The sequence below is a fragment of the Mustela nigripes genome, chromosome 7 (assembly GCF_022355385.1).
Source record: "Mustela nigripes isolate SB6536 chromosome 7, MUSNIG.SB6536, whole genome shotgun sequence".
NCBI classification, from domain to species: Eukaryota; Metazoa; Chordata; class Mammalia; order Carnivora; family Mustelidae; genus Mustela; species Mustela nigripes.
This window is the reverse complement of record NC_081563.1, coordinates 118,610,010-118,635,321: the sequence shown is the minus strand read 5'-3', so window position 1 is coordinate 118,635,321 and position 25,312 is coordinate 118,610,010. Positions and strand designations below refer to the sequence as shown.

Here is a 25,312-nt window from a genome sequence, read left to right as displayed (position 1 = left end):
AGTTTATCAAGTATAAATTTCTGATACAGCCATTCTTTACACTCCATTTTATTACCTCTTATTTTATTTTTTGTTGTTACAGGTTTTGCAGTATCTTTTTTTTTTTTTTAAAGATTTTTATTTATTTATTTGATAGAGAGAGAGAGAGATCACAAGTAGGCAGAGAGGCAGGCAGGTTGGGGCGGGGGGAGGCAGGCTCCCTGCTGAGCAGAGAGCCTGATGCAGGGCTCGATCCCAGGACCCTGAAACCATGACCTGAGCTGAAAGCAGAGGGTTAAACCTCTGAGCCACCCAGGTGCCCCTGCATTAATGATAATGCTGTTTCAGGCCTGGGGGCCATAGTTATTGTGTTGTAGGATCTATGAGTTTGATAGCTTAAACTCTCATTAATGCGATAAATCAGGGTAAGGAAAATTGTACGGAGCTGTATGAAACTGTATGAAGTTTCCTTCCTATTTATACTGATATCTTAAGGTTAGAAGTCTTGTCAGCTTTTCATTTAATTGGTAATTGTCATACGGTAATCTTCCTAGAAATATTTGGTTTCTCAAAACAAACATAGTTGTTTATTAAAAATGACAGTTTTATCCTTACAGTGCTTGCACATTTTTAAGCCTGTACCTTCAACTTATGGATAAAAGTTGAATACTTTTGTAAATTATGAGGTTTTAGCTCAGAAGCCATTTTGTGTGAAACAGTAATACTTGGCAGAGGAGAAGTGGGGAATTGGGTTTATTGTCTCTTTATTTCTGCTGTTGAGAAAACTCTGGAGACAGGCTCCTCCTGCCATTTTTAAACTTTTGTAGATATCGCTTCTTTTGAGTCTTTGTGTTGGGACATAGTTTTAACAGAGTGTTAACTAAAATATAATTCTGGGTGATTAGATCGGATAAGATAGATTGTTTTTCAGATACAGGCAGGTTTCAGGGTTCTCCTATTAAAGTAGCAATGATCATAATCATAATACCTAAACATTGTATGGTGCTTCTTTTGTCATTAAGATCCTAGTAAACTCTGGTATCCAAACCTAAAAAAATAAGGAGAATTAATGATTAGTTGGCATCGAGTGGGAAAAGGTCTGCCCAACCTCTAGATACAGGATGTTCAAGTTCAAATCTTCCAGGTTCAAATTCTAGCTACGTGGCCTTCAGCATATTACAAAACTTCAAGACTCAGTATCTTCAAGCCTCAGTATCTTCATCTGTAAAGTGAGCAGAGATTATAGTACCCATCTTATAAATGGGTTGGGAAATAAAATGAAACAGTGAATGGATAAAGAACTTATGGTGTCTGGTTCAGTGTATTCGGTTAGTATGAGTATTGAGTTACCACATCTTATAGCTCTTGTTTGTCCTTTATTTCCACTCAGGCTGTCTTAAAGAACAAATTGCTTTCAGGGATTCTGTCTTATAGCTGATAGGAATCCAGGTCCCATCCCAAGAGCATGTACTAGAGCCTTGCCAGCAGTAGTTTTCCTCGTGTCCTGAGTTGCATCTTTCAAGAGCGGAAGATAGAAGGAAATGCTTCTGCTTCTAGGGTTACTTTAGTCTGACCACTGTTTTAGAGCTTCAGCTGGTTGGTGGGTGTCTGGGATTAAAAGAAGGCCTCTAGATGGGTGTTGCTTTGTTCTAGTAGTTATCTGTACCAGTACCCTGGAATGAATAGGATGATTATACAGCTCAGGCTCAGATTCCCAGCTTGGCAGTTTCTGCAAACCTCCTGTGTATCACCTGCTATCATGCCAGAATTTAGGAGTGACACACAACAGGAAGGTGGGCCTGTTGTACAGATGGCCCTTCAGGGGGCTGAGGACCAGCAGGGGTGTTTCTGTTAGAATGAGGGTCTATTAGCATGCTGTAGCGGCTGCCTTTGATCACTCCCTTTCCCCCCTACTTTTGCTTATGTGATAGCACCTCTGAGGGTATTTCTTCTGGTGGAGAGTAACCCAGACTTTATGTAGTAAAAAGGGCAGTGAGCTGTGTTTTGAAAAGCCATTGTTTCTCCTGTGGAGCTGGGTGGCTTGGCTTGTTTTTCTGGCTGTCTGGAGAGTCTCCTGAGACCCTTTCCTTTCCTAAGGGCCCCCAGGAGACAGCAATGAAACCAACATCCATTACTCTAGACACTTAGGGGGGTGCTTAAGTCAGTAGTTTTATGCTTAGATTAATTTATGCTTTAACCCTGGCAAAACTTAAGAGCCAAGTCATCAGATAATTGTGCTTCTTATTGAGTACTGAATTTAGCCCAGTCCACTGCAATATCTTTTAGAGCCTGGAATAGAAATCCAGGTGCCATTCCCAGCCTCACACTCAGTTGGTCATGTGGATTTAGGCAAATCACTTAAATTTCTAAGCCTCTTTTCTCATCTGGGGATGAAGGCTTGACTGTAGACCGGTGGTTCTCAGCCCTGGCTGCATATAGAATCACCCATGGAACTTTTTTTTTTTTTAAGATTTTATTTAATTGTTAGAGAGAAAGAGAGAGTGTGTGCATACAAGCAGGGAGAGAAGCAGAGGAAGAGGGAATCTGAAGCAGACTCCATACTCAGGGTGGATGAGCCCAACACAGGGCCGGATCCCACAAACACAAGATCATGACTTGATCCAAAACTGAGTCAGATGCTTAACTGACTGAGCCCCCCTGCCATGGAACTATAAAAACAATACTTGGGGATTACCCTCACCCAATTAAATTGTATCTTTAGGGTTGGAGCCTGGGTATTGATGTTCTTCAAAGGTTCCCAGTCTTTCTGATGTGTAGCTAAGAGAACAACTGGACAAGATGACCATGTTTTAAACAACTGTGTCATTCTGTTCTTCAGGAACCTTTACTGTCCACACAGTCTAATGCATGTGTTCTGACCAGCTTGTCTTCTTTCCAGCCACATGGTTCTTGTCTCCTGGATGTTGTTCACATTTCTTTCTTTCCCAACTTGATGCACTCACATAGAATGTCCTTTCCTCCCATTCAGCTATACAAAACATATCCATTTAAAGCCCATCATTGTTAACTTCCTTTGGGATCACCTCAGTCTTTGCTCATTTCTTCTCTACACTGGTTTCAAACTTCATTTAACTCTAAATGCAGTGAACACTAGATGCAATGTAAGACATGATACTCAAGCACTATCCCTCTTGGGGATACGGGACACATGGAAATACCATTGGTTTGACTTATGTGCTATTAAAACATCTGTGGATATCTTGTATTGTCGGCTCTCTCATTATGTGTGTATATCTTACAACTGTCAGTTGATGGATAGCTTTCTATGACCTGACTCCAGTGGGCATTTTTAACTTTATCTCCTGCTCATAATAGGAAACTACTGGTCTTCCCAAACTGGGACATTTTCTAGCAGACCTGTGCTTTCTCATCTTCTTTTAAATTCTTCTCACTTTCTGAAATTTCTTTCTTTCTTTCTTCCTTCCTTTCTTTTTTTTTTTAAATTTTTCTCTCATCCTTATCTATAGGAATTTAATCCTTTCTTCAAGGTCCAGTTCAAATTTTACCTCCTCCTTGAAACGTTTTCTCAGCATCCACAACCTGCATTAACTGACCTTTTGCCCTAAAGCTCCGTAATCTTGAGATCAGTGGTTCTCAAGTTAGGGCGATTTTGTCCCTCAGAGGACATTTGGCAATATCTGGAGACATTTTTGGTTGTCACAGTGGTTTGAGGAGGATGTTACTGGCATCTAGTGGGTAGAGGCCAGAAGAGCTGCTAAATAGTCCACAGTGTGCAGGACAGCCCCCGTAACAAAGTACTATCTGGCCCAAAATGTCAGCGGTGATGAGGTTGAGAATTTGTCCAATTCACAGGCTTTTGTTTATACTGCTTTGAACTGTAGTGATTTATAGACTTAATCTCCCTTACTCAGTGGACTTAATAATGGTTGAAGGTGAATTCAGCCCCAAACCTGCGCTTTCTTGTTAACTACATAGGTTTTAATCCTACACTGTGGCCTAATCCTAACTGCTCAGTGTTATTTAGGGCCAGAGATCAAAGGTCTTCTTCAACTGGGGTGGATGCAGTGAGGCAGTCAGCTAAATTTCTCTCCTTTTCACCCTCCAAGTCTTTTCATCTGTAATAACCTGGGAGGCAGTGTGACAAAGGGGGTACAAGGCATAGAGGGAGCATTTGGAATCCGAAGACAGTTGGGATTCTGTTCTAGCTGTTGCATGTATTAGTTGTGTTGTGTTGCTCAGTCCATTTTACCTCTTTCAGCCCTAGAGTCCTCATCTATGTCATAGAGATGATTCTAGTGTGCCAGCGTTTTATTTCACAGTGCGATCCTAATAATCCAACAAGATATTAGATGTAAAGGTGCTTTGTAATTGTGAGGTGCTATAATAACTACCCATTCAGACAGTGGTTTATATATAAAAAGCGGGAATGTGAGTCAGCTTGCTGTAGAAGCACCACTGGCTACCTTCTCACTTCCTGCAGCTTTTCAGCTCTAACTTCTTCAGCACCAGCTGAACCCTTCCAGCTCATTCTCCTCAGTAAGCCTCCTTTGTTTGTTGCCTTCATTCTGTTTTGGTTGCTTGTCTGTAGTCTTGCCAAAACCCGAAGTGATTGACTCTTCCCTTAGAATGCAAACTAGTGACCTGGTGTCAGTACATCCTGGCAAAGCCTAATGAAGGCCAGACAAGTTACCATGGTCATGGGGCAAGCTACAAGTCATGACAGCGTGTAGTTTAGCCAGTACTATGTGTAGTCCCTTATTGTCTTTTTCAAGGAACAAAGCAATGTTTTTTAAGCACTGCAAATCTTGGTGAGTTTTGTTTGACAAAATGGACACAGTGTGGGGTGAGATAAAAGTCTTAGAGCCTCAGTGCCCCTAGGATCAGCCTGGGTGCACCTTTCTGCTGATTTGCTGAGTGACCTACAGCTAGTTGTTGAACCTCATCAAGTTGGTAATGGGAGGGTAGGTCTCTTAGGATAAGAACCGAAGAGTTGAGGGATAGAGGAGTCCTCACTCTGGGTAATAATGTAAAGTACTGTATTAAAGGGAGCTTCTGGGTCACAGAATGTCAGTCCTGTCAGGAGCCAAAAAGGTCACCCTACCCTGTCTCTTCCCTTAACTGATGAGGAAGCTGGGACCTGGAAAGTGAAAATGCTGTGCCCAGTGCCACTCAACTCAGCAGGGGCCCACCTAGGTTCAGAGTCCACATTTGATGTGTTTACCGGCTCTTTTTCAAACTGGAAGAACATGGGCATCCATTTTTTCTGAGTGAACAAAGTTTGCACTATATTGTTGGACTTTAAACTGTGTTCTGAAAAGCCCTAGCAGTCTCACCACCACTTCAGCCAGAGCCCCTATACTTTTCTCTGTTTACTTTTTGAGTTGTAATGCAAAAATTAAGCCTGTTGTGTTTTTTTTTTTTTTTTTTTTTTAAGATTTCATTTGTTCATTTGACAGAGATCACGAGTAGGCAGAAAGTCAGGCAGAGGTGGGGGAGCAGGCTCCCTGCTGAGCAGAGAGCCCAATGCAGCGCTCCATCAGGACTCTGAGATCAGGACCTGAGCCAAAGGCAGAGGCTTTAACCCACTGAACCACCCAGGTGCCTAAGTCTGTAGTGTTGATGATCTTTAAAGGCCTTCTCAGTGCTGTCTCTGAATATCAGAGAAGGGTAGTGTCTTTCCTGGTCATCCTGGGAACATTTTTGCTTGCACTTCAGTTCAGAAGTACCAGTTTCTATATTTTTACAATATAGAAATAGTCATGGAGTTTTTAGCATGGAGAACTTTAGCATGGAGAACTGAATCTCATTTTTCCTAGATTTCTGCTGTCAGAAGATAATGGTCCTGGGGCACCTGGGTGGCTCAGTCATTTAAGAGGCTGCCTTCAGCTCAGGTTATGATCCCAGGGTCCTGGGATTGAGCCCCACATTGGGCTTCCCGCTCAGTGGAGAGCCTGCTTCTCCCTCTCACTCTGCCACTCTCCTTGCTCTCTATCTCTCTGTCAAATAAATAAATAAAATCTTTTTTAAAAATTAAAAAAAGAAGATAATGGTCCTTTCTAGTCCTGATCCTTCACCTTCCCCTCCCAGCATTAGAATTTTCCTCCTCTTCCATATAAATCTTACTTCTCCCCTTGACTTCTTTGACATCATATTTTTGCTTTTCTACTTGTATCTCTGAGCTTTTTTTTTTTTTTTTTAAGATTTTATTTATTTGACAGAGACACCGCAAGAGAGGGAACACAGCAAGGGAAGTGGGAGAGGGAAAAGCAGGCTTCCTGCGGAACAGGGAGCCCAGTATGGGGCTCGATCCCAGGACCCTAGGATCATGACCTCAGACAAAGGCAGACGCCTAACGACTAAGCAACGGAGGCGCCGCTCTCTGAGCCTTTTTTCCCCTTTGTGTCTTACTGATCCGTTCTCTCTTTCTTTCCTTCCTTCTTTCTTATTTATTTGAGAGAGAGAGAGAGAAAGGGAGCCTGCATACTTGAGTGGGATTGGGGGTGGAGAGAGGGAGAGAATCTCAAGCAAAATCTGTACTGAGTGCAGAGCCCAATGCTGGGCTCCATCTCATGACCCTGATATCATAATCTGGGCTGAAACCAACAGTCGGATGCTTAACCAACTGAGCCACCCAGACACCCCCTGGTTCTGCTTTCTTTCCCATCACTAAGTTGTCTTTCAGAAGAGTCCAGGGCCTGCAGCTCCTCCTCATCTCTAGTTTGGTAAGTGCCTGTGGGTATTCCTTATTAACTCACTCCTGCCTGTGCTCAGGTCTCTTAGAGGTCCAAATACTAATTCTGATTCTACATTGATTTTTTTTTTTCATCAGTTTCTCTGTTATTGCTTCTCAGCTCCCCCATTGCACCATTATTCTTTAGCCTTCTAACTGAAAACCTTGGCAAAATCTGACATTTTCCTGACCATATGCTATTTTTACCAACTTTATCCCAGAGCTCCCTTTTCCTCTTTTTTTTTTCCCTGTGATCACACTTGTCACCTTTCAGCTAGGATTTCTGTAGCAAACTACTAAACTCTTCTCTTTTCTAGCATATTTCCCTTCTAGTTTGTGTGAGTTGTTGAATCTTTTTAAAATCCTACTTAAGGAAAAAAAAAATCCTATTTAAGGGGCGCCTGGGTGGCTCAGTGGGTTAAGCCTCTGCCTTTGACTCAGGTCATGATCTCAGCGTCCTGGGATCAAGCCCCGCATCGGGCTTTCTGCTCAGTGGGGAGCCTGCTTCATTCCCTCTCTCTGCCTCCCTCTCTGCCTACTTGTAATCTCTCTCTGTGTCAAATAAATAAATAAAATCTTTAAAAAAAAATAAAATCCTATTTAATTTACTGAAATCCTTTTGGGAATAGGCAGGATGAAATTAGATGAATAGAGTCTTTCTCAACCCCATCCTCATCTCTGTTAAGGATTGTTGCTGATAATCAAACTTTTCAGATACTCACTTCCTCAACTCAGATGTTCTTTCCTTGTCAGCTGATGAGGTCACATGTTAGATTGTCATCATTCCAAACTGATTAGCTAAGATCCTAAACAAGATCCCCAGGTGATTGTCTGTACGTTGAGGTTTTTATTTATTTTTTATTTTTTAAAGATTTTATTTATTTATTTGAGAGAGAGAGATCACAAGTAGGCAGAGAGGCAAGCAGAGAGAAAGAGAGAAGAGGAAGCAGGCTCCCCGCCGAGCAAAGAGCCCGATGCGGGACTCGACCCCAGGACCCTGAGATCATGACCTGAGCCGAATGCAGAGGCTTAACCCACTGAGCCACCCAGGCACCCCTTTATTTATTTTTTAAAAAGATTTTATTTATTTGACAGAAACAGCTAGAGAGGAAATACAAGCAGGAGGAGGAGGAGCAGGAGTGGGAGAGGGAGAGTCAGGTTTCCTGCTGAGCAGGGATCCCTGATAAGGGGCTCAACCCCAGGACCCTGGGGTCATGATCGGAGCAGACATTTAACGACTGAGCCACCCAGGTGCCCCGAGGCACACTGTTCTAATAACAAACAAGAAATAGCTCTTGTTTCTGAAACTGGTTACCAAGTAATGGCTGGAATTTTATTTTCTTATCCCTCCTCATTCCATGTTCTTCTTGTTTTTAGCCAACTACTGAGATAGTGAGGGTTCTTGTTCTGATATGGCTGACTCAAACCTTCAGTCTGGCTTCCAAGTCAATGGTGGTATAGGATTGGTCTAGGCTTCTACTACCTTTACTTCAAGGAGGTGCCTTGGTAGAGAGGAATAAATTTGTCCCAGGTCCTATAACCAGTACATGGGCCCTGGCACAGACATTATGATAGTGGGGAAAGCAAAGGTTTTTACATTCTTGCTTTATTACTTACATAGATGGGAGATAATGGAAGTGTTACTTAACTTCTCTAAGCCTAAATTTATCATCTCTAAACTAAGACATGAAAATATCTGCCTGAGAGGATTGTTAGGAGGATTAAATGTAGGGTATTTAGAGTATAATTCCTGGCACAGAGTAGGAATTACACTTTCCCCTTTCATTCTCCAGCCATTTGGTACCCGGTTCACTGCCTCAGTTTGAGGATGGCTGGTTTTTACTTGTCAGCCCTCTGCCTCCTACAACTGGGAAAGAGGATGAACATTTTGTTATCTACTGCAGCTTATAAAATCTTTACCAGCTTTATAAGAATATTAGTAGCCCTGGGTGCCACGTTCAGTTAAGCATCCAGCTCCTGATTGCAGCTCAGATCTTGATCTCAGAGTTGTGAGTTCAGACTCCATGTTGGCCTCCACGCTGGGCATGAAGTCTACTTTAAGAAAAAAGGAATATTAGTAGCCCTTATAACCAGGATGGGATCTAGCAGCCCCATCATTTATGCAGATGAGGGAACTGCAGACTTTAAAGATCCCCAGGAGGGAGTCAGTCTGTGTAGCTGAGAGATCTGGAGATGGAGTTTTCCACTGTGTAATCTTAGTTTTCTTATAGGTGTTATAAAATCCCTCATTGGCAATGGCTTGAGACAATGAGAACTGAGCAAAAATTGAATCTGTGGAGGAATGCAGTAGGTCCCCTATAACGTGGAAGGTAAACATCTACTGTCTTGTTGCCAGTTCCCAAGTCATATTGGAACAGTTCACTGCTCTGCATTTTCTGTATCTGGCCCAGCTGATAGGGACAGGCTTCTCATTTAATTTGTGCCCTTGCTTAAGTGTTTCTCCTGGCACAAACATTGCATTTTTCTTCATCTTTAAGAAAATGCATAGAACACTAGGTGAATGCCAGTCACTTTGGAACTGAGGGCACCTCTGGCTTTCTGTCCCTGTGGCGTCTTGACAGATCTCTCCATGCGGAGTTACTTTTGAATAATTATCATCTTGCAAGGGTCTGCTTTCAAGTGAGTGAATTAAAGTGGGAATAAAGTGGGTGGATTGGAAAGTAATTTCGGGAAATCACCACTTTACATGGAAAAAAGAACAAGTGGAAATAGACTAAAATGTTAACAGTCCTTGTCTTTAGATAGAAGGACTGTGAGTAAAGTATCTTTTTATTATTCTGGGATTTCACATTTCCTAAAGTGAACACATACTATCTTTATAATAGGAAAAAGAACTTTAAAATTGCCATTTTAAATTACTGGTAAACGGTGATATCCAAATGAAAAGTAACCATAGTTTATAGTGTGATTAATAAACACACAACGAGGGGCGCCTGGGTGGCTTAGTTGGTTAAGCATTAGACTCTTGGTTTCAATCTCAGGGTCATGAGATGGAGCCCTGAATGGGCTTCTATGCTCAGCACAAAGTCTGCTGAGATTCCCTCTCCCTCTGCCTGCCCCTCTTGCTTGTATGAGCTCTCTCTCAAATAAATAAATAAGTCTTTTAAAATAAAAATTAAAAAAAAAATAAACACACGAATATAGATTTCAGACCAGTATTTTGGGTTAATTGGGTCAATGTGGTATTTTAAGAGAATTGCAAATGCCAGCTGAGATTTGTGACGAAAGATTCAAGCCACCTCATTCCCTTATGAAATGTACATGGTAGGGGTGCCTGGATGGCTAAGTCAGTTAAGTGTCTTCCTTCAGCTCAGGTCATGATCCCAGGGTCCCAGGATCGAGCTCACTGTCAGGGTCCCTGCTCAGCAGGGAGCCTATTTCTCCCTCTGCTGCTCCCCCTGCCTGTGCTCTCTCTCTGTTAAGTAAGTAAATAAAATCTTTAAAAAAAATAAAGTAGGGGCACCTGGGTGGCTCAGTGGGTTAAAGCCTATGCCTTCAGCTCAGGTTATGACCCCAGGGTCCTGGGTTTGAGCCAAGCATCAGGCTCTCTGCTCAGCAGGGAGCCTGCTTCCATCTCTCTCTCTCTCTCTGCCTGCCTCTCTGCCTACTTGTGATCTCTGCCTGTCAAATAAATAAATAAAATCTTTAAAAAATAATAATAAAATAAAAAAGAAATGTATGTGGTATAAAAACAAAATAAAATAAAAATTCAGCTTCTGGCCATTCAGTAGCTCACTTAAGATTATAGGATCCCTGGGATGTCTGGGTGGCTCAGTTGGTTAAGCAGCTGCCTTTGGCTCGGGGTCATGATCCCAGCCTCCTTGGATCAAGTCCCACATCGGGCTCCTTGCTCAGCGGGGAACCTGCTTCTCCCTCTGCCTCTGCCTGCCACTCTATCTGCCTGTGCTCACTCTCTCTGTCAAATAAATAAATAAAATATTAAAAAAAAAAAAGATTATAGGATCCCTGGCAACTGAGAAAAAGAACCATGTTCTTTTGGAGGTTAAATACCATCAAGTTTGTGATCTGTTAAGTGGCACAGATTTTGGGATGCTCGTGATTGGCCTGTGGGGTCCATGTTTGAGGAGTTTCTTGACTGGCGTCCTCTGGGTTCTTAGGAGGAATGATAAAAAGGCTTTTGTTAGTTTGTTCTCATGTAGTCACAGTTGGAAGCAGAATTTGTTTTGGTGTATTGGTCAGTAATAGCTAAAAGGTAGCCTAGAATCTATACCTTCTCCGTAGCTAAGTAAATCAAAGCCCTGTAATCCTATGTCTGGAGGGAAAAACTGAAAAATGAATTAATATAGTAGACTAATATTTTATGAAGGCTTTTGTGATTGTCACCAATCAGAAGTAATTGTTTCTTCCTTGAACTATTTTTTTTTAAAGATTTTATTTATTTATTTGACAGAAAGAGAGAGAGAGAGATCACAGATAGGTGAAGAGGCAGACAGAGAGAGAGGGGGAAGCAGGCTCCCTGCTGAACAGAGAGCCTGATGCAGGGCTCGATCCCAGGACCCTGGGATCATGACCTGAGCCAAAGGCAGAGGCTTTAACCCACTGAGCCAGGCAGGTTTCCCTTCTTTGAACTATTATGGCTCTTCTTTTTACTTCTCATTTTGTAGTTAGTTTTATAGCTAGCTGTCATCTCTACTCTTTAGTGAGCTGGTGGAATGCAGGGGCCTTTTTTTAAATCTTCCATAATGCTTTGCACACTGGCACTCAGTAAGTGGTAATAGCTATATCCCCAACTTACTTAATTAGCATTTATCCTGACTGATGAGTTCATGACCAAGGCAGAGGGGGAACCTGGGCCTTTAAAGTCTGGAGGGGAGTCACTTGTCTGTAATATCCAGTATTTGCAGCCTCTCCCCATGACTCCCTGTCCAGTGGGTTGGAGTAAGGCTTCATGACTCATTACCCTGTCTCCTCCTCTCCAACTACTCTCCTCTCCTAGAATTGTTTCCCTGTCTTCTCCCTCTCTGTGTTAGTTATCTTTTGCTATAAGACAAATCACTCCAAAACAGAATTACTATTATTATTTATACTTTCCATTGGTCGGGAATTCCAGTGGTGGCTTGGTAAGGTGGTTCAGCTCAGAGTCTCCAATGTGGTTGCAGTCATATCTTTGGGGTTGCAGTCATCTGAGGTCTTGACTGAGGATGGAAGATCCCTCTGCAAGATAGCTCACTCACATGGCTGGCAGGCTGGTACTGGCAAGATGATTCCTCTTGGCATAGGCCTCCCCAGAGGACTGTTTGATATGCTTCACAGTACCATAGCTGGCGTCCCCCAGAACTAATACATGAAGACTATAACGTCTTTAAGCAGAAGCTATGCCATTTATGACACAGCCTCAGAAGTCATAGATTGTTGCCTCTGCCATATTTTATTATGTTACACACCCCTGATTTATTTTTATTGGAGACTACATGACTGCAAATATTAGGAGTCAGGGATCACTGAGTTATTTGGAGGCCATCTTGGAAGCTGGCTCTCATACTCTCCATCCACTGTTGTGATTCCCCAAGTAAAGGCTAATGAGTTTAGCCTTGGTTCCTCTCCCCCTTTCTTTATTTTATTTTTTTTTTAAAGATTATTTATTTATTTATTTGACAGAGAGATTACATGTAGGCAGAGAGGCAGGCAGAGAGAGAGAGGAGGAAGCAGGCTCCCTGCTGAGCAGAGAACCCGATGTGGGACTCAATCCCAGGACTCTGGGATCATGACCTGAGCTGAAGGTAGCGGCTTAAACCACTGAGCCACCCAGGTGCCCTTTATTTTATTTTTTAAAGATTTTATTCATTTATTTGACAGACAGAGATCACAAGTAGGCAGAGAGGCAGCCAGAGAGAGAGAGTTGGGGAAACAGGCTCCCTGCTTATCAGAGAGCCCGAAATGGGGCTTGATCCCCAAACCCTGAGATCATGACCTGAGCTGAAGGCAGAGGCTTAACCCACTGACCCACCCAGGTGCCCCTCATCTCCCTCTTTCATTCTCATTCTTTTTTTTTTTTTTTAAAGATTTTATTTATTTAATTATTTATTTGACAGAGAGAGATCACAAGTAGGCAGAGAGGCAGGCAGAGAGAGAAGGAAGCAGGCTCCCTGCTGAGCAGAGAGCCCAATGCGGGACTCGATCCCAGGACCCTGAGATCATGACCTGAGCTGAAGGCAGCGGCTTAACCCACTGAGCCACCCAAGCACCCCATTCTCATTCTTTAATCAGGGCCTCATCCTAGCGTTAGCCTTCAATTTTTGTTTCCCTCTTAATCCTTCCTCCCAAACTGTTGTTTCTTGAAGCGTAACATTGAGCATGTTGTTCTCTCAGCTATACATCTTCAGTAACTAAACTGGACACTGCAGAAGGGCAAAGACTATTGTATTAATAAAAAAAAAATACGACCACAAACTTACTTAGAATAACACACAACACACATTTATTACCTGACAATATCTGGAGGTTGGGAATCTGGCATGGGTTTACCAGGTCTTGTGCAAGTCTGTAAGTCGAAGTTGTTGGTCAGGGCTATTTTCTCATCTGAGGTTTGATTGAGGAACGATCCACTTCCAGCTCACGTGGTTATTGGCAGCAGTCAGTTTTCGCAAGTTGTTAGACTGAAGGTCTTAGTTTCTTACTCTTTTGGCTGGGGACCGTCCTCAGTTCCTTGCCATGTGGCCCTCTTCACAACATGCCAGCTTTTTCAAAGCTATCAAAGGAAAGTGTGTTTTTCAGCAAGATGAGTGTTAAAATATTATATAATATCATCATGTACAGCTACTTGTGTACATACCATCACTTGCCATTTTGGTTAAAAGCAAGCCAGGGGTCCCACCTACCCTCAGTGGTGGGAAGGGGGTTATGCAAGGGTATGAATAGGAATAGGAGACAGAGATCACTTTAGTCTGCCTTGACTATTTAGTTTCCTTTGTCTTCAGCATCCTGAGCAGTATATGACACATACTAAGCTCTAGTATTTGAATGAAGGGACATAGTGAGACTATTGTGTTTTCAACTTCTAGTTTAAGCCTCTTTCTTTTTTTTTTTTTTAAAGATTTTTATTTATTTATTTGACAGACAGAGATCACAAGCAGGCAGAGAGGCAGGCAGGGGGGGTGGAGCAGGCTTCCTGCGGAGCAGGGAGCCCGATGCGGGGCTCGATCCCAGGACCCTGAGATCATGACCCAAGCCGAAGGCAGCAGCCCAAACCACTGAGCCACCCAGGTGCCCCTAAGCCTCTTTCTTTACTTCATTTTCTTCTGTTTCAGAGTTACTGATTTATTCTTGAGAATCCCCTGCTCTCATCTGTCCTCATGGATGAACTTCAGGATGTTCAACTCACAGAGATCAAACCACTTCTAAACGATAAGGTAAGGACTACACTGTTTTCACTAAAATATATATGTCTTTTCTTCTGTGATAGATTCATTTTCTATATTTTCTGAATAGTAACTAATTCAAAAACACATTTAGCTTTTCTATGAAGGAAATACTTAAAAAATACATTTCTTAAGAATCTTTTTGATCTCTTTCCTTCCTTTTTTCTTTCCTCCTACTTTTGCTTCCATGGACTGAATTCAATCAGATTATCCTTGAGATTTTCCTGTTTTACTGATAGAGACGGTAAAGGAAAAAATAATATGACAGAGTTACACAGAAAGTATGAGAGAAAGATTTGACTTAGAATCCAAGTGCCTGACTTTCAATCAATAAGAAAAATGAACATCCAAGGGGCACCAGGGTGGCTCAGTGGGTTAAAGCCTCTGCCTTCGGCTCAGGTCATGATCCCACATCTTGGGATCTCTTTGCTCGGCAGGGAGCCTGCTTCCTCCTCTCTCCCTACTTGTGATCTCTGTCTGTCACATAAATAAATGAAAAAAGAAAAATGAACATCCATGTCTGGTGATGTATATAGGCTGCAAAACTTTCCCTAAAGTTTTTCAAATCTGTGATGTGACCTTTCTGTCATCTTTGAGGTTTTCATCAGGTTGTGTGGATGCTGATAATACACCCTGTTTTTATGTTAGTATTAGAGAACAGTGGGCAGCATAGTTCCCAGCCACCAGGATTCAGGGAGGAGTGGTGTGATGGTAGGTGTCCCTCTCCATTCAGTAAATGTGCCTGAAATTCCCTCTTTTCTAACCTGTGCTTTGGATTTATTGTCATTGCACCTATTAAAATACTCTTTTTATTTATTTATTTTTATTTGACAGAGAGAGAGAGATCACAAGTAGGCAGAGGCAGGCAGAGAGAGAAAGAGGGGAGGAAGCAGGCTCTCTGCGGAGCAGAGAGCCCGCGGGGCTTGATCCCAGGACCCTGGGGTCATGACCTGAGCCGAAGGCAGAGGCTTTAACCCACTGAGCCACCCAGGCACCCCCTATTAAAATACCCTTGTAGCTTGGTGTGAATGAGCCTGTGGCATTCTCCCCTGAGAAAAGTATTGATGGGGCACCTGGGTGGCTCAGTTGTTAGGCATCTGCCTTCAGCTTGGGTCATAATCCCAAGGTCCTGGGATCGAGCCCTATATCGGGCTCCCTGCTCAGCGGGGAGCCTGCTTCTCCCTCTCCCCGGCTGCTCCCCTGCTTGTGTTCCCTCTCTTGCTGTGTCTGTCTCTGTCAAATAAATGAATAAAATCTTAAAAAAAAAAAAGAAAGAAAGAAAAATATTGATAAAAAGTAAGAGTAAAGATGGATGAGGTTGGGATAGGGGTGCTACACCAGAAGACACTGTTGCCCCTTATCTTTTTTTGCCCAAAGACCCACCTCTAACTTCTGGGGCTGTTGACTTACTGCGTGTTTATTAATTTGCTATTGGATCTTGCCAGGCCCATTTTTTATTCGTGTGACCTCATCTCTCTACCTACATTCCCACCCTTTCGTTATTCTTCACTAGTTTTTGCTTTCTCCCTCCTGAAGTTGCACAAACTTTTTTTAGTCCCCATTTGGTTTTTCCTGCTGCTTTCCCTCATGTTTTCAGAAAACTCTCTCCTCCTTTATTGCCTTTGTTGCATGTGAAGGGCTGTCCCCAAAATGGTGTGCCACAAGGAGGAGGAAGGAAATAAAATCTGCATCTGTAGAGCTTATGTGTAGCCACAGAGATGAATAGTTATAGGTGAGAATAGGCAGTTTAGCTTCAGGAAGGTAGTAATCTATCCTAAACCTGGCTGCTCATTAGAATCAGATGGGTAATTGTTTTAAAAATACAGAATACTGGGTCCCACTCTAGACCAACTGAATTGGAATGCGAGGAGAAGGGGATGGGACACACACATACCATTCTGTGATCAGTGGGGTCTTCGAGTTTGGCTGCTTTCTGGAATTACTTGAAATTTAAAAATCACTATTGGTTTTTGGTAGAGATTCTCCACAAAGATTCTGACTGAATTGGTCTGGGGGGTGGTTGAGCTTTTTTAAAAAATCCCAAAGTTGAGAACCATGCCTCAAGTGACTGGTTAGTCATTGTTGGAAATGCATGACCTGATGTTTGAGGACTGGGGCACAAATAGAGGAGGATCCTTCCTGAACCCTGGAAATTCATAGGATGCCTGAGTAGCACCTACATGAAAGAGCTGCAGGAGTTAATTTACCACATATCTCATAGAAAAGACAGCTGGAAAAGGGAAGATTGAGTGAATCTGACCATAGAAAAGCAGTGAATTAATTCCTGGGTCCTTCCTTCTTGAGGCCATAGTGATACCTTGGCTGCATCTGAAGTGTGCCCAAGTGGTATTGATTGAATTGTGCACCTTTCCTCTCCCCAAACTCACATGTTAAAACCCTCATCCTCTATGTGACTGTTTGGAGTTAGGGCCCTTAGATGTGATTAAGGTTAAATGAAGTCATAGGGTAGAATTGGAGCTTGAATCCAATAGAATTGGTGGCCTTGTTCACGAGGAAGAGTGCGATCTCTCTCACACACACATACTGGCCTCCCACGTGAGGACATAGCAAGGTGGTAGCCATCTGCAAACCAGGAAAAGAGCTCTCACCAGAAACCAAACCCTGCTAGAATCTTGATCTTGAACTTCCATCCTCCAGAACAATCAGAAAATCAATTTCTCTTATTTAAGCCTCTCAGGCATTCCAAGCAGTCTAAGACACCAAGCTATCAATGTCTCACTTCCTAACATCTGTTAGCTCCTCTTTGATAGGTCTGTGGTGTTCCTACCCACTTTCCATGCTCCCTCTCTCTCTCAATGCTTGCTGTGGAGCAGGACTTCTCGGTTTTGGGCTGGACGTTCCTATCCCCTCAATATTCATGAGAGCTCCCCAGCTCCAGCCCAGCTTTGTAGAAGAAGATCGAGAAGAGGTCCTCTTTGGATGGCGGCATTCCCAAAGAAAGAGTTCCACCCGCTGTGCTCCCCCTGCCTCAATACCTGAGTGCTGCTCTCTTTGCCCAGCAAGTGTGTGCTTCTGCATTCATTGTGAAAGGTGTGATGATATATTGGCAGTGTCCTTCATCATTTACTCTGTTTGATCCCCCGGAGCCCGGTGGTATAGGGAGCACAGATCAGTTTGTTCCCATACTGCTGGTAAGAAAACTAAGGATGAGAAGGGTGAAGTGTCTTACTTGGATTGAGTACCAAAGAATGCTTGCTGTGGAGCAGGACTTCTCGGTTTTGGGCTGGACTGTTGTGTACGTTGTAGGATGTTTAGCAGCATCCTGAGTCTTACCCACTAGATGCCAGCATCTCTCAGTTGTGACAACCAAAAATGTCTCCAGACATTGTCAGATGCCCCCTGGGGGCAGAGTCTCCCCATTTGAGAACCACTACTGTAGGGGATAGGCCTCCAAATTTGAATAGAAGTCTTGAAATTGTTTGTTTGCGAGGAGTTGTTGGTTTTTTTTTGTTTTTTGTTTGTTTGTTTGTTTGTTTGTTTGTTTTTTGGCTAGCCTGCTGTTATTTATTAAGCACTCTTATGTGCCAGGTGTTTTACCTACCTTCTCTCTTTTAATCAAAAGAGTATTCATTTGAAGTACATAGTATTATTCTTCACTTAGTAGAAGGAAATCTGACTGAAAAACTGACTTGCCATGTCAGTATGTGGCAGTCAGGACTGAAACTAGGTCTGTCCTGTCCTAATACCTGAGGCCTTTCCACTATGCTGACCCCATCACCTCTGTGGCTTGCCCTGTCTATTTAAGGAAAAGTCTTAAAACATGTATCAGTTCACTTCATCTTTTTGTCCATTCTTGTAGATATACTCTTACCCAGAAGCCATTGCTGTACCCTTCCAGGCTTCAGGGCGCTGGAGGAAGTCTAGACCCAACCTATAATGGAGAGATTTGTCCTGAGATGACTATAAGGAAGCATTCTCAAAATAGCTCTAAGCGAGGCTTATGTTAACTCATCTCTTGTCATTTGTTGGTACTTTTCCCATTTAATTTTAGCGTGCTGGTAATTTTGTCTGTGGCTCAGATTTGTGAAGAAGTGGGTAATTTTGCCATGCTTGTTTTGGCTCCAGTGATGAAAAGATGCAACTGCCAGCACTTATCTTTGTTTTGGGGGGCAGAAATTGTACAGACATATGAACTGATATTTTTTAAAAATACCATTTAACTATTTTTAGTGCATTTTCACAAATACTATCTTCTCCTTAAATCTCCCAACCTCCTATGAAATGAGGTAAGTCGTTAAAGGTTTTAAGTACTTAAAATGGAGTTTTAATCCCATTTTACAGGTAAAGCTCAAAGTGGTTATATGACTTATCCAGGATTAGTACCTGGAAGCCAAGACTAGTACCCACATTCTGTTGACTTCAACCCAGATCACAGGGTTTAGGCCTCTTCCCACCATCTGCTGCCTCTTGGAGCTGGTTATTCCAGCTTCCTCAGCTAACCTTATAACAAGCAAGAGAGTTGACCAGTTAGTGCTTCCTTTTCCCTGACCTCAACTACATTAAAATATGTACCAGAAAAGACTAGCAGAAAAATGATAGCAGCTGTTTGTTGGTAGAGAGATGATAGACGATTATAGTTTTCTTCATACTTTTCTATAATGAGCATGTACCTTCCTTTTTATAATTAGAAAACCAGAAAAGGGGGCACCTGGGTGGCTCCAGTCAGTTAAGCGTCTGTCTTTGGCTCAGGTCTTGATCCTGGGTCCTGGATTCGAGCCCCACATCCACCTATCTGCTCAGCAGAGAGTGAGTCTGCTTGTCTCCCTCTCCCTCTGCCTGCTTGGTGCTCGCTCTCTCTGTGTGTCAAAGAAATAAATAAAATCTTAAAAAAAAAAAAAAAAAGAAAGAAAGAAAGAAAGAAAAAGAAAAAAGAAAACCAGAAAAAAAGGATTTGGTATGGTGTGAAAAATACTGGGCCTAGTGAAAGCCAAAGGGCAGTCTTGAGGAAATAAGTAGAAGACCACTGTTGGCTTCTACAGAATCGAGGAAATATCAAGGAGGGGAATAACTATTTAGTGGGGAGAATAGAAACAAGTTATTTACTTATTCCTGGTTGTTAAAATTCCTGGTTGAAAGTGAGATAGACCCTACTGCAGTTTAAGTTTTCGGGCTCTGTAAGTACCTGGAAGTGTAAGCAGAGGAGAGAGGAGGGAGAAGCTGTGGGTGAGCATTTTTGTTAACTTTCAGGACAGCAGAAAGAGCCAGAGGGGTTAGTGCCAAGGCTTTTTTTTTTTCTTTAATTTTAAAAACAGTTACTGACATTTTCATTAACGAGTGTTATCTGTGAAGTGCTACATCTACTGTGCCCTGGAGGGTGTCCCTTAAATGTGCTAAGAAGTAATTGTCCCATGTTGTCAGAAATGGCTTAGATGGGACTGGAGCAGGAAGTGAGTTCCCAAGCAAGTAATGGTGCCATTGTGTCAAAACACTGTCAACCAGTTACAAGATCAGCAGGAGATAGTGGAAGAAGCCTTAGCCATGGAAGTTTTTAGTGCAGGCAGTCAGTGACACATGTTGTTAGCCTGATAGTATGTTAGTTTAGAGGAGAGGATATTTTAGAGTTGAAATTGTACCTTTTCAGCAGTCTGCAGATGATTATCTGATTGTAGATAGTTTTATCCAAGTATCTGACCTCTTTACAAATTTCCTTATGAAATCTGTTTCTTTTTTTTTTTTTTTTAAGATTTTATTTATTTATTTGACAGATAGAGATCACAAGTAGGCAGAGAGGCAGGTAGAGAGAGAGGTGGGGGAAAGCAGGCTCCCTGCTGAGCAGAGAGCCCCATGCGGGGCTCGATCTCAGGACCCCGAGATCATGACCTGAGCCGAAGGCAGAGGCTTTAACCCACTGAGCCACCCAGGCACCCCTGAAATCTGTTTCTTAATTAATATTTTTTTGAAGGTAATAATGTAGATGCTCTAAATATATATACACATATACGCACATAAACACTTGTGTGTATATATATGTGTGTGTATATATATAATTTTAAATCTGGATTATCAGTTTGAGGAGATTCCTATTTTAAAACAGTTTATTAATGATTGTAAAACATAGATTTATTAATCTGTGTTGATTAATCTTTATCAACAAAGAAAAACAGTATTTTCTAGGCCTATTTAACTCTTCTGCTTATACAGTTCCTTATCTTTCCACTTTCTATTGGTAAGGATTATTGTCTTTTGTTACTAAAAATGCCATTTCTTATTCTGTTTGACATTTTTTTTTAATCAGTTTGTTTCTAAAATTTTTACTGTTGTAACAACTCCTTTCCACTCTAGTTCCTACCATATCAATAGCATGTAACTTTGGTATTCATTTCTCTTTTTTTAAAAGATTTTATTTATTTATTTGACAGAGAGAGAGAGAACATAAGCAGGGGGAGAGGCAGAGGGAGAGGGAGAAGCAGACTCCCTGCAGAATAGGGGAAGTCCGATATGGGACTTGATTCCAGGACTCCAGGATCATGACCTGAGTCAGAGGCAGTGGCTTAACCAACCAAGCCACGCAGGCGCCCCTAGTATTCATTTCCTAACTCAAATTGAGTAAGTATCTCAATTTTGAGATGCTTCTAAGCATTATAAAATGATGTTTACTGCATTTACTAAGTACCAGGACTGGGGATAGAGTGATAAATCAGACACAGGTCAAGTTCACAGAAGAGGTAGATTTAACTCAAATTCTTTTTCAATTGTTAGTTAGTTCTAAGATTTTACACATCTTACCTTTCTTTATATCTGTTGTTTTCTGTCTTTTGAAACTATATATGCCTCTTGACTGGATCTCATGTTGGGAAACTACATTTCTCTTCTCCCTAGAAATAACTTGTTTTTTAAATGCCCTCCACCCCTTCTTTTCATACTTTATTCATTGATCTATTCTTACTTGCTTCTTGCTTATTCTCCAGCCTTGTATTTGAGAGAATGACTTTTTTTTAATTTACCTTCTTGAGCTGCTTCATTTACCTTCTATATTTGGCTCTGAGGCTGCACCAGGAAATACTGCCCTTGGCTGGCTTCTACCTTGACTGTAACTTACAGTAAAAATATATCTTTTTTCTTGACTTATTCTTTTTTCTGTCTTTCCCCCAAATAATTCTATTACTTTAATTTCCTACGTGAATCCCTTTCTGCTAATTAAGTCTGTTTAGTGCAAGAATCTCTCTGAACATGGAATTACTGGTATCTTCAAAATGGATAGAAAGAAAAAAAAACACCCAGAGCTGGAAACGTGTAGAAGTTTTGTTAGAGTGTAACCATGTACCTCAAATACCAGAGATAGGTAAGTCTCCAGCGAATTCTTTCTCCTTCTAGGATACAACCAGTGAATAGTATTAAATTTTTAATGAGTCCAGAGAATATGGCTTCAGTTTACCACTGGTGAATGGGGTCCAGCTAATGATCTCCATTCAGACACTTGGATGCCAAATATTGTCAGACATACCTTATCATATCCTTTCTCTGAGATGATCACTCAAGAAGCTTGAAACCATTCTTTAAGACTGTCTGGCATGTCTTAAAAACAACAACAGCAGGGACACCTGGATGTCTCAGTTGGTTACACAGACAACTCTTGATCTCAGCTCAGATCTTGATGTCAGCGTTGTGAATTGAAGTCCTGGGTTGGGTTCCATGCTGGGTGTGGAGCCTACTTAAAAAAAGAAGACAAATTAAAACAACATTAAGTTTTACACTGAGGAATGTATAGAATTGTTGAATCACTGCATTGTATATCCAAAGCTAATACAACACTGTATTTTTTTTTTTAAGATTTTATTTATTTATTTGACAGACAGAGACCACAAGTAGGCAGAGAAGCAGGCGCAGAGAGAGAAGGAAACAGGCTCCCTGATGAGCAGAGAGCCCGATGCGGGGCTCGATCCCAGAACCCTGGGATCATGACCTGAGCCAAAGGCAGAGGCTTTAACCCACTGAGCCACCCAGGCGCCCCTACAACAATGTATATTAATTATACTGGAATTAAAGTAAAGAGGTGTTAGATAATCTTCATTCAATTATTATTACCTTTTCTCTGGGAGTCTGGCTGTGTATGTTGGATAAAGAGCATATAGTTGTTTTTCGCTAGGTATTAAAGAAGAGTGGCTTTGATTTCTGGAGAGAATTGCCTCTTTCTGCTTTTAGTATTTTAGAGGCTTTGTGCTCCTCTCAGGCTTTAGGAACTCACAAAATACCTCATGACTGTGATCATATGGTTATGAGGAAGGGGAACTCATGCATATAATGACAGCTGCTTCCCAAATAGCTCATCAGAATTTGTGTCTGTCTATTTTATGACCAAGATTTTAGTTCAGTCTAGAGTGATTTTTCTCTAATCTTTCTAAATAATTGGAACAAAGCACTGTTATCTTTTTTTTTTAAGATTTTATTTATTTGACAGAGACACAGTGAGAGAGGGAGCACAAGCAGTGGGAGAAGGAGAGGGAGAAGCAGGCTCTCTGCTGAGCAGGGAGCTCGATGGGGGGCTTGATCCCAGGACCCTGGGACCATGACCTGAGCTGAAGGCAGATGCTTAACAACTGAACCACCCAGATGCCCCCTAATATGATCTTTTTTTATATTATTATACATTATTTCTCAAGTGATTAAGTGAACCTTTAAATCTTATATTATAAAATACTAAGTTACAAACATATATTTTGTACCATACCAAATGTTTTTTTTTTTTTTTCTAGTTACAGAAAGGGAGGTACTTGCTCATTATAGAGAAGTATAAAGAAAATTATAATCATTATCTCTCCATTGAGAAATAGTTGCTATGGTTAATGTTTTTGGTGTTTTTCTGCTAGTCTTTTGGTACATATTCATGTAGTTGAGGTCAAAGTGTGAAGACAATTTGTATCCTAATTTATTTTCACTGAATGACCATATCCTACTGAAACCATCTACCCTAGTCCATGAGAGGGCCCTTTTTGCTTCTCACAGTCTAACTAGAAATGACTTCTCTGAAAAAGTTCTTAAGTATTGTATGAGACTAGTGGGAGTCGTGGAACATGATAATCCTTTCGCCAATGGCAGCATTCTTTGAAGATGTGCTGTATGGTCCCATCTGCATGGTTTCTTTGCATGCTGTGACTGCATCAGATTTTATTTGTGAACTTGGTTTCATACCAGGAATAATAATATTTCAGACTAGCAGTCTCTACCACTCTCTTTGCTGTTCTTAGTGCCACCTCCTCTCTCTGTGATTGGTAATCTATTGTGGCTTTACTGCCACTTACAGAGAAACAAGGATGTGTTCATCCATAGCCTTATTCTTTCAGAATCTTTCTGTATTTGCAATGCCCAATAATACATTAGGTACTAACCACATGTGTCTGTTGAGCACTTGAAATGTGAATAATGTGACTGAGAAACTGGATTTTTTTGTTTTAATAAATTTTAGTTGACACATGTGACTAATGTCTACCACAGTAGATCATGGCACTCTAGATCATCTCATTTAGTTCTGCTAGTTACTCTTATGGAAAGAACAGCTTGTATCTTTGGGTTGTGTGGATGTATGTGTGTGTTTTATATACTGGGCTTAAAAATTTTTTTAACCTCTCTGTTTTGGCCTGCCAGGAGTGTAGAGTGTGATACAGAACTCACTCTCTCTTTCTTTCTTTTTCTTTCTTTCTTTCTTCCTTTCTCTCTCTCTTTTTTTCTTTCTGATTTATTTATTTATCTTAGATGTGGGGAGAGGAAGAGGAAGAGTCTCTCTCTCTTTTGTTTTTGTTTTTGTTTTTAAAGATTTATTTATTTATTTATTTGACAGACAGAGGCAGAGAGGAGGAAGCAGGCTCCCCCACCACTGAGCAGAGAGCCCAATGCAGGGCTCAATCCCAAGACGCTGAGATCATGACCTGAGCAGAAGGCAGAGGCTTTAACCCACTGAGCCACCCAGGCACCCCAAGAGGAAGAGTCTTAAGCAGACTCCACCCTGAGCGCAGCGCCCAATGTAGGGCTTCATATCACAACTCCAAAATCATGACCTGAGCTGAAATCAAGTTGACTGCCCAACCAGTTATGCCATTGAGGCACCCCAATACAAAACTGCTTCTAAGAGGATCTTCTTGAAGGGGTATGGGAGTGCTTCACACTCCTTTGGGATCAGATATCTAGATCCTGTTTGGAGGGGCAGCTTTTGGGAAGGTGCCCAGTAGCAGTTCTACTGGAAGCCATTCTAGACAGAATAGAATATGTTATGATAGCATGATTTCTAAATAATGAAAAGCTTTTTTTCCAGGGGAGGAGCATTTACTTTATGAAAGATCAAGTCAATGGTTTTTTCCCTCTAAAACACATCATTCGGGGTGCCTGGTTGGCTCAGTGGGTTAAAGCCTCTGCCTTCGGCTCAGGTCATGGTCCCGGGGTCCTGGGATCGAGCTCCACATCGGGCTCTCTACTCGGCGGGGAGCCTGCTTCCCTCCTCTCTCTGCTGCCTCTCTGCCTACTTTTGATCTCTGTCTGCCAAATAAATAAATAAAATCTTAAAAAAAAACCAACACATCATTCATTATTCTTATTATATACTCCTAGGTCATATAGTTTGCAGCTCTGGGATGTGAAATGGTACAAAAAATGCCTCTGAGTCATTGCCATTGATTTTTTTTTTCAATCAGTCATTGCCATTGATTTTTTTTTCAATCAAACATTACTATGATATAATCTCTTTTTAGAAGCTTGGTGAATTCTTCTTGGGTCTTTTGACTGTTTTCTACCTTTTAAATGACTCAGTGACTTGTTCTTTTTCCTATCAGCTATTTCACAGGATGAATAGATATGCCAGCATATTAGGAATCCGGTTTTGTCTGTCTTTCCCTTCTTCAGTGACATTGCCCTTTTCCCCTGTTAAATTTATGAGTCTTCTGGGATGCCTGGGTGGCTCAGTTGGTTAAGCATCTGTTTTTGGCTGAGGTCATCATCCCAAATCCTGGGATCAAGTGCCATATCAGGCTCCTTGCTCATTCGGGAGTCGGCTTCTCCCTTTGCCTGCCATTCCTCCTGTTTGTGCTCTCTCTTTCTGCGACAAACAAATTTTTTACATCTTTAAAAAAAAAAAAATTTTACAAGTCTTCAATTTTTCATCCATCTATATCTTTGTTCGCTCCTTGATCCTTTAATTCCTGGTTCCTGGTACCGTGGCTCTTACCTTCTATGTTCCTCTCAGAATTGGCCTTCAATCCTGTTTTTTCCAGGT

The 25,312-nt window shown here is 41.6% G+C and overlaps 1 protein-coding gene and 1 long non-coding RNA gene across 5 annotated transcripts in view; one reads left to right on the top strand and one right to left on the bottom strand.

The window, feature by feature from the left end:
* NDRG3 (NDRG family member 3) overlaps positions 1–25,312 on the top strand; it is a 78,747-nt gene that overhangs the window by 5,723 nt on the left and 47,712 nt on the right. For all 4 annotated transcript variants that reach the window (XM_059406956.1, XM_059406955.1, XM_059406958.1 and 1 more), the window contains exon 2: positions 13,981–14,082. In XM_059406956.1, coding sequence (XP_059262939.1) covers positions 14,026–14,082 — 57 coding nt within the window. In that variant the 5' untranslated portion in view covers positions 13,981–14,025. The remainder of the gene's footprint in view (positions 1–13,980; positions 14,083–25,312) is intronic.
* Positions 13,158–22,340, bottom strand: LOC132021896 (uncharacterized). The gene is made up of 3 exons (XR_009405463.1): positions 22,138–22,340; positions 21,557–21,763; positions 13,158–13,421 (listed from the first exon to the last, which is right to left on the bottom strand). It is a non-coding gene; the product is annotated as an uncharacterized LOC132021896 (long non-coding RNA).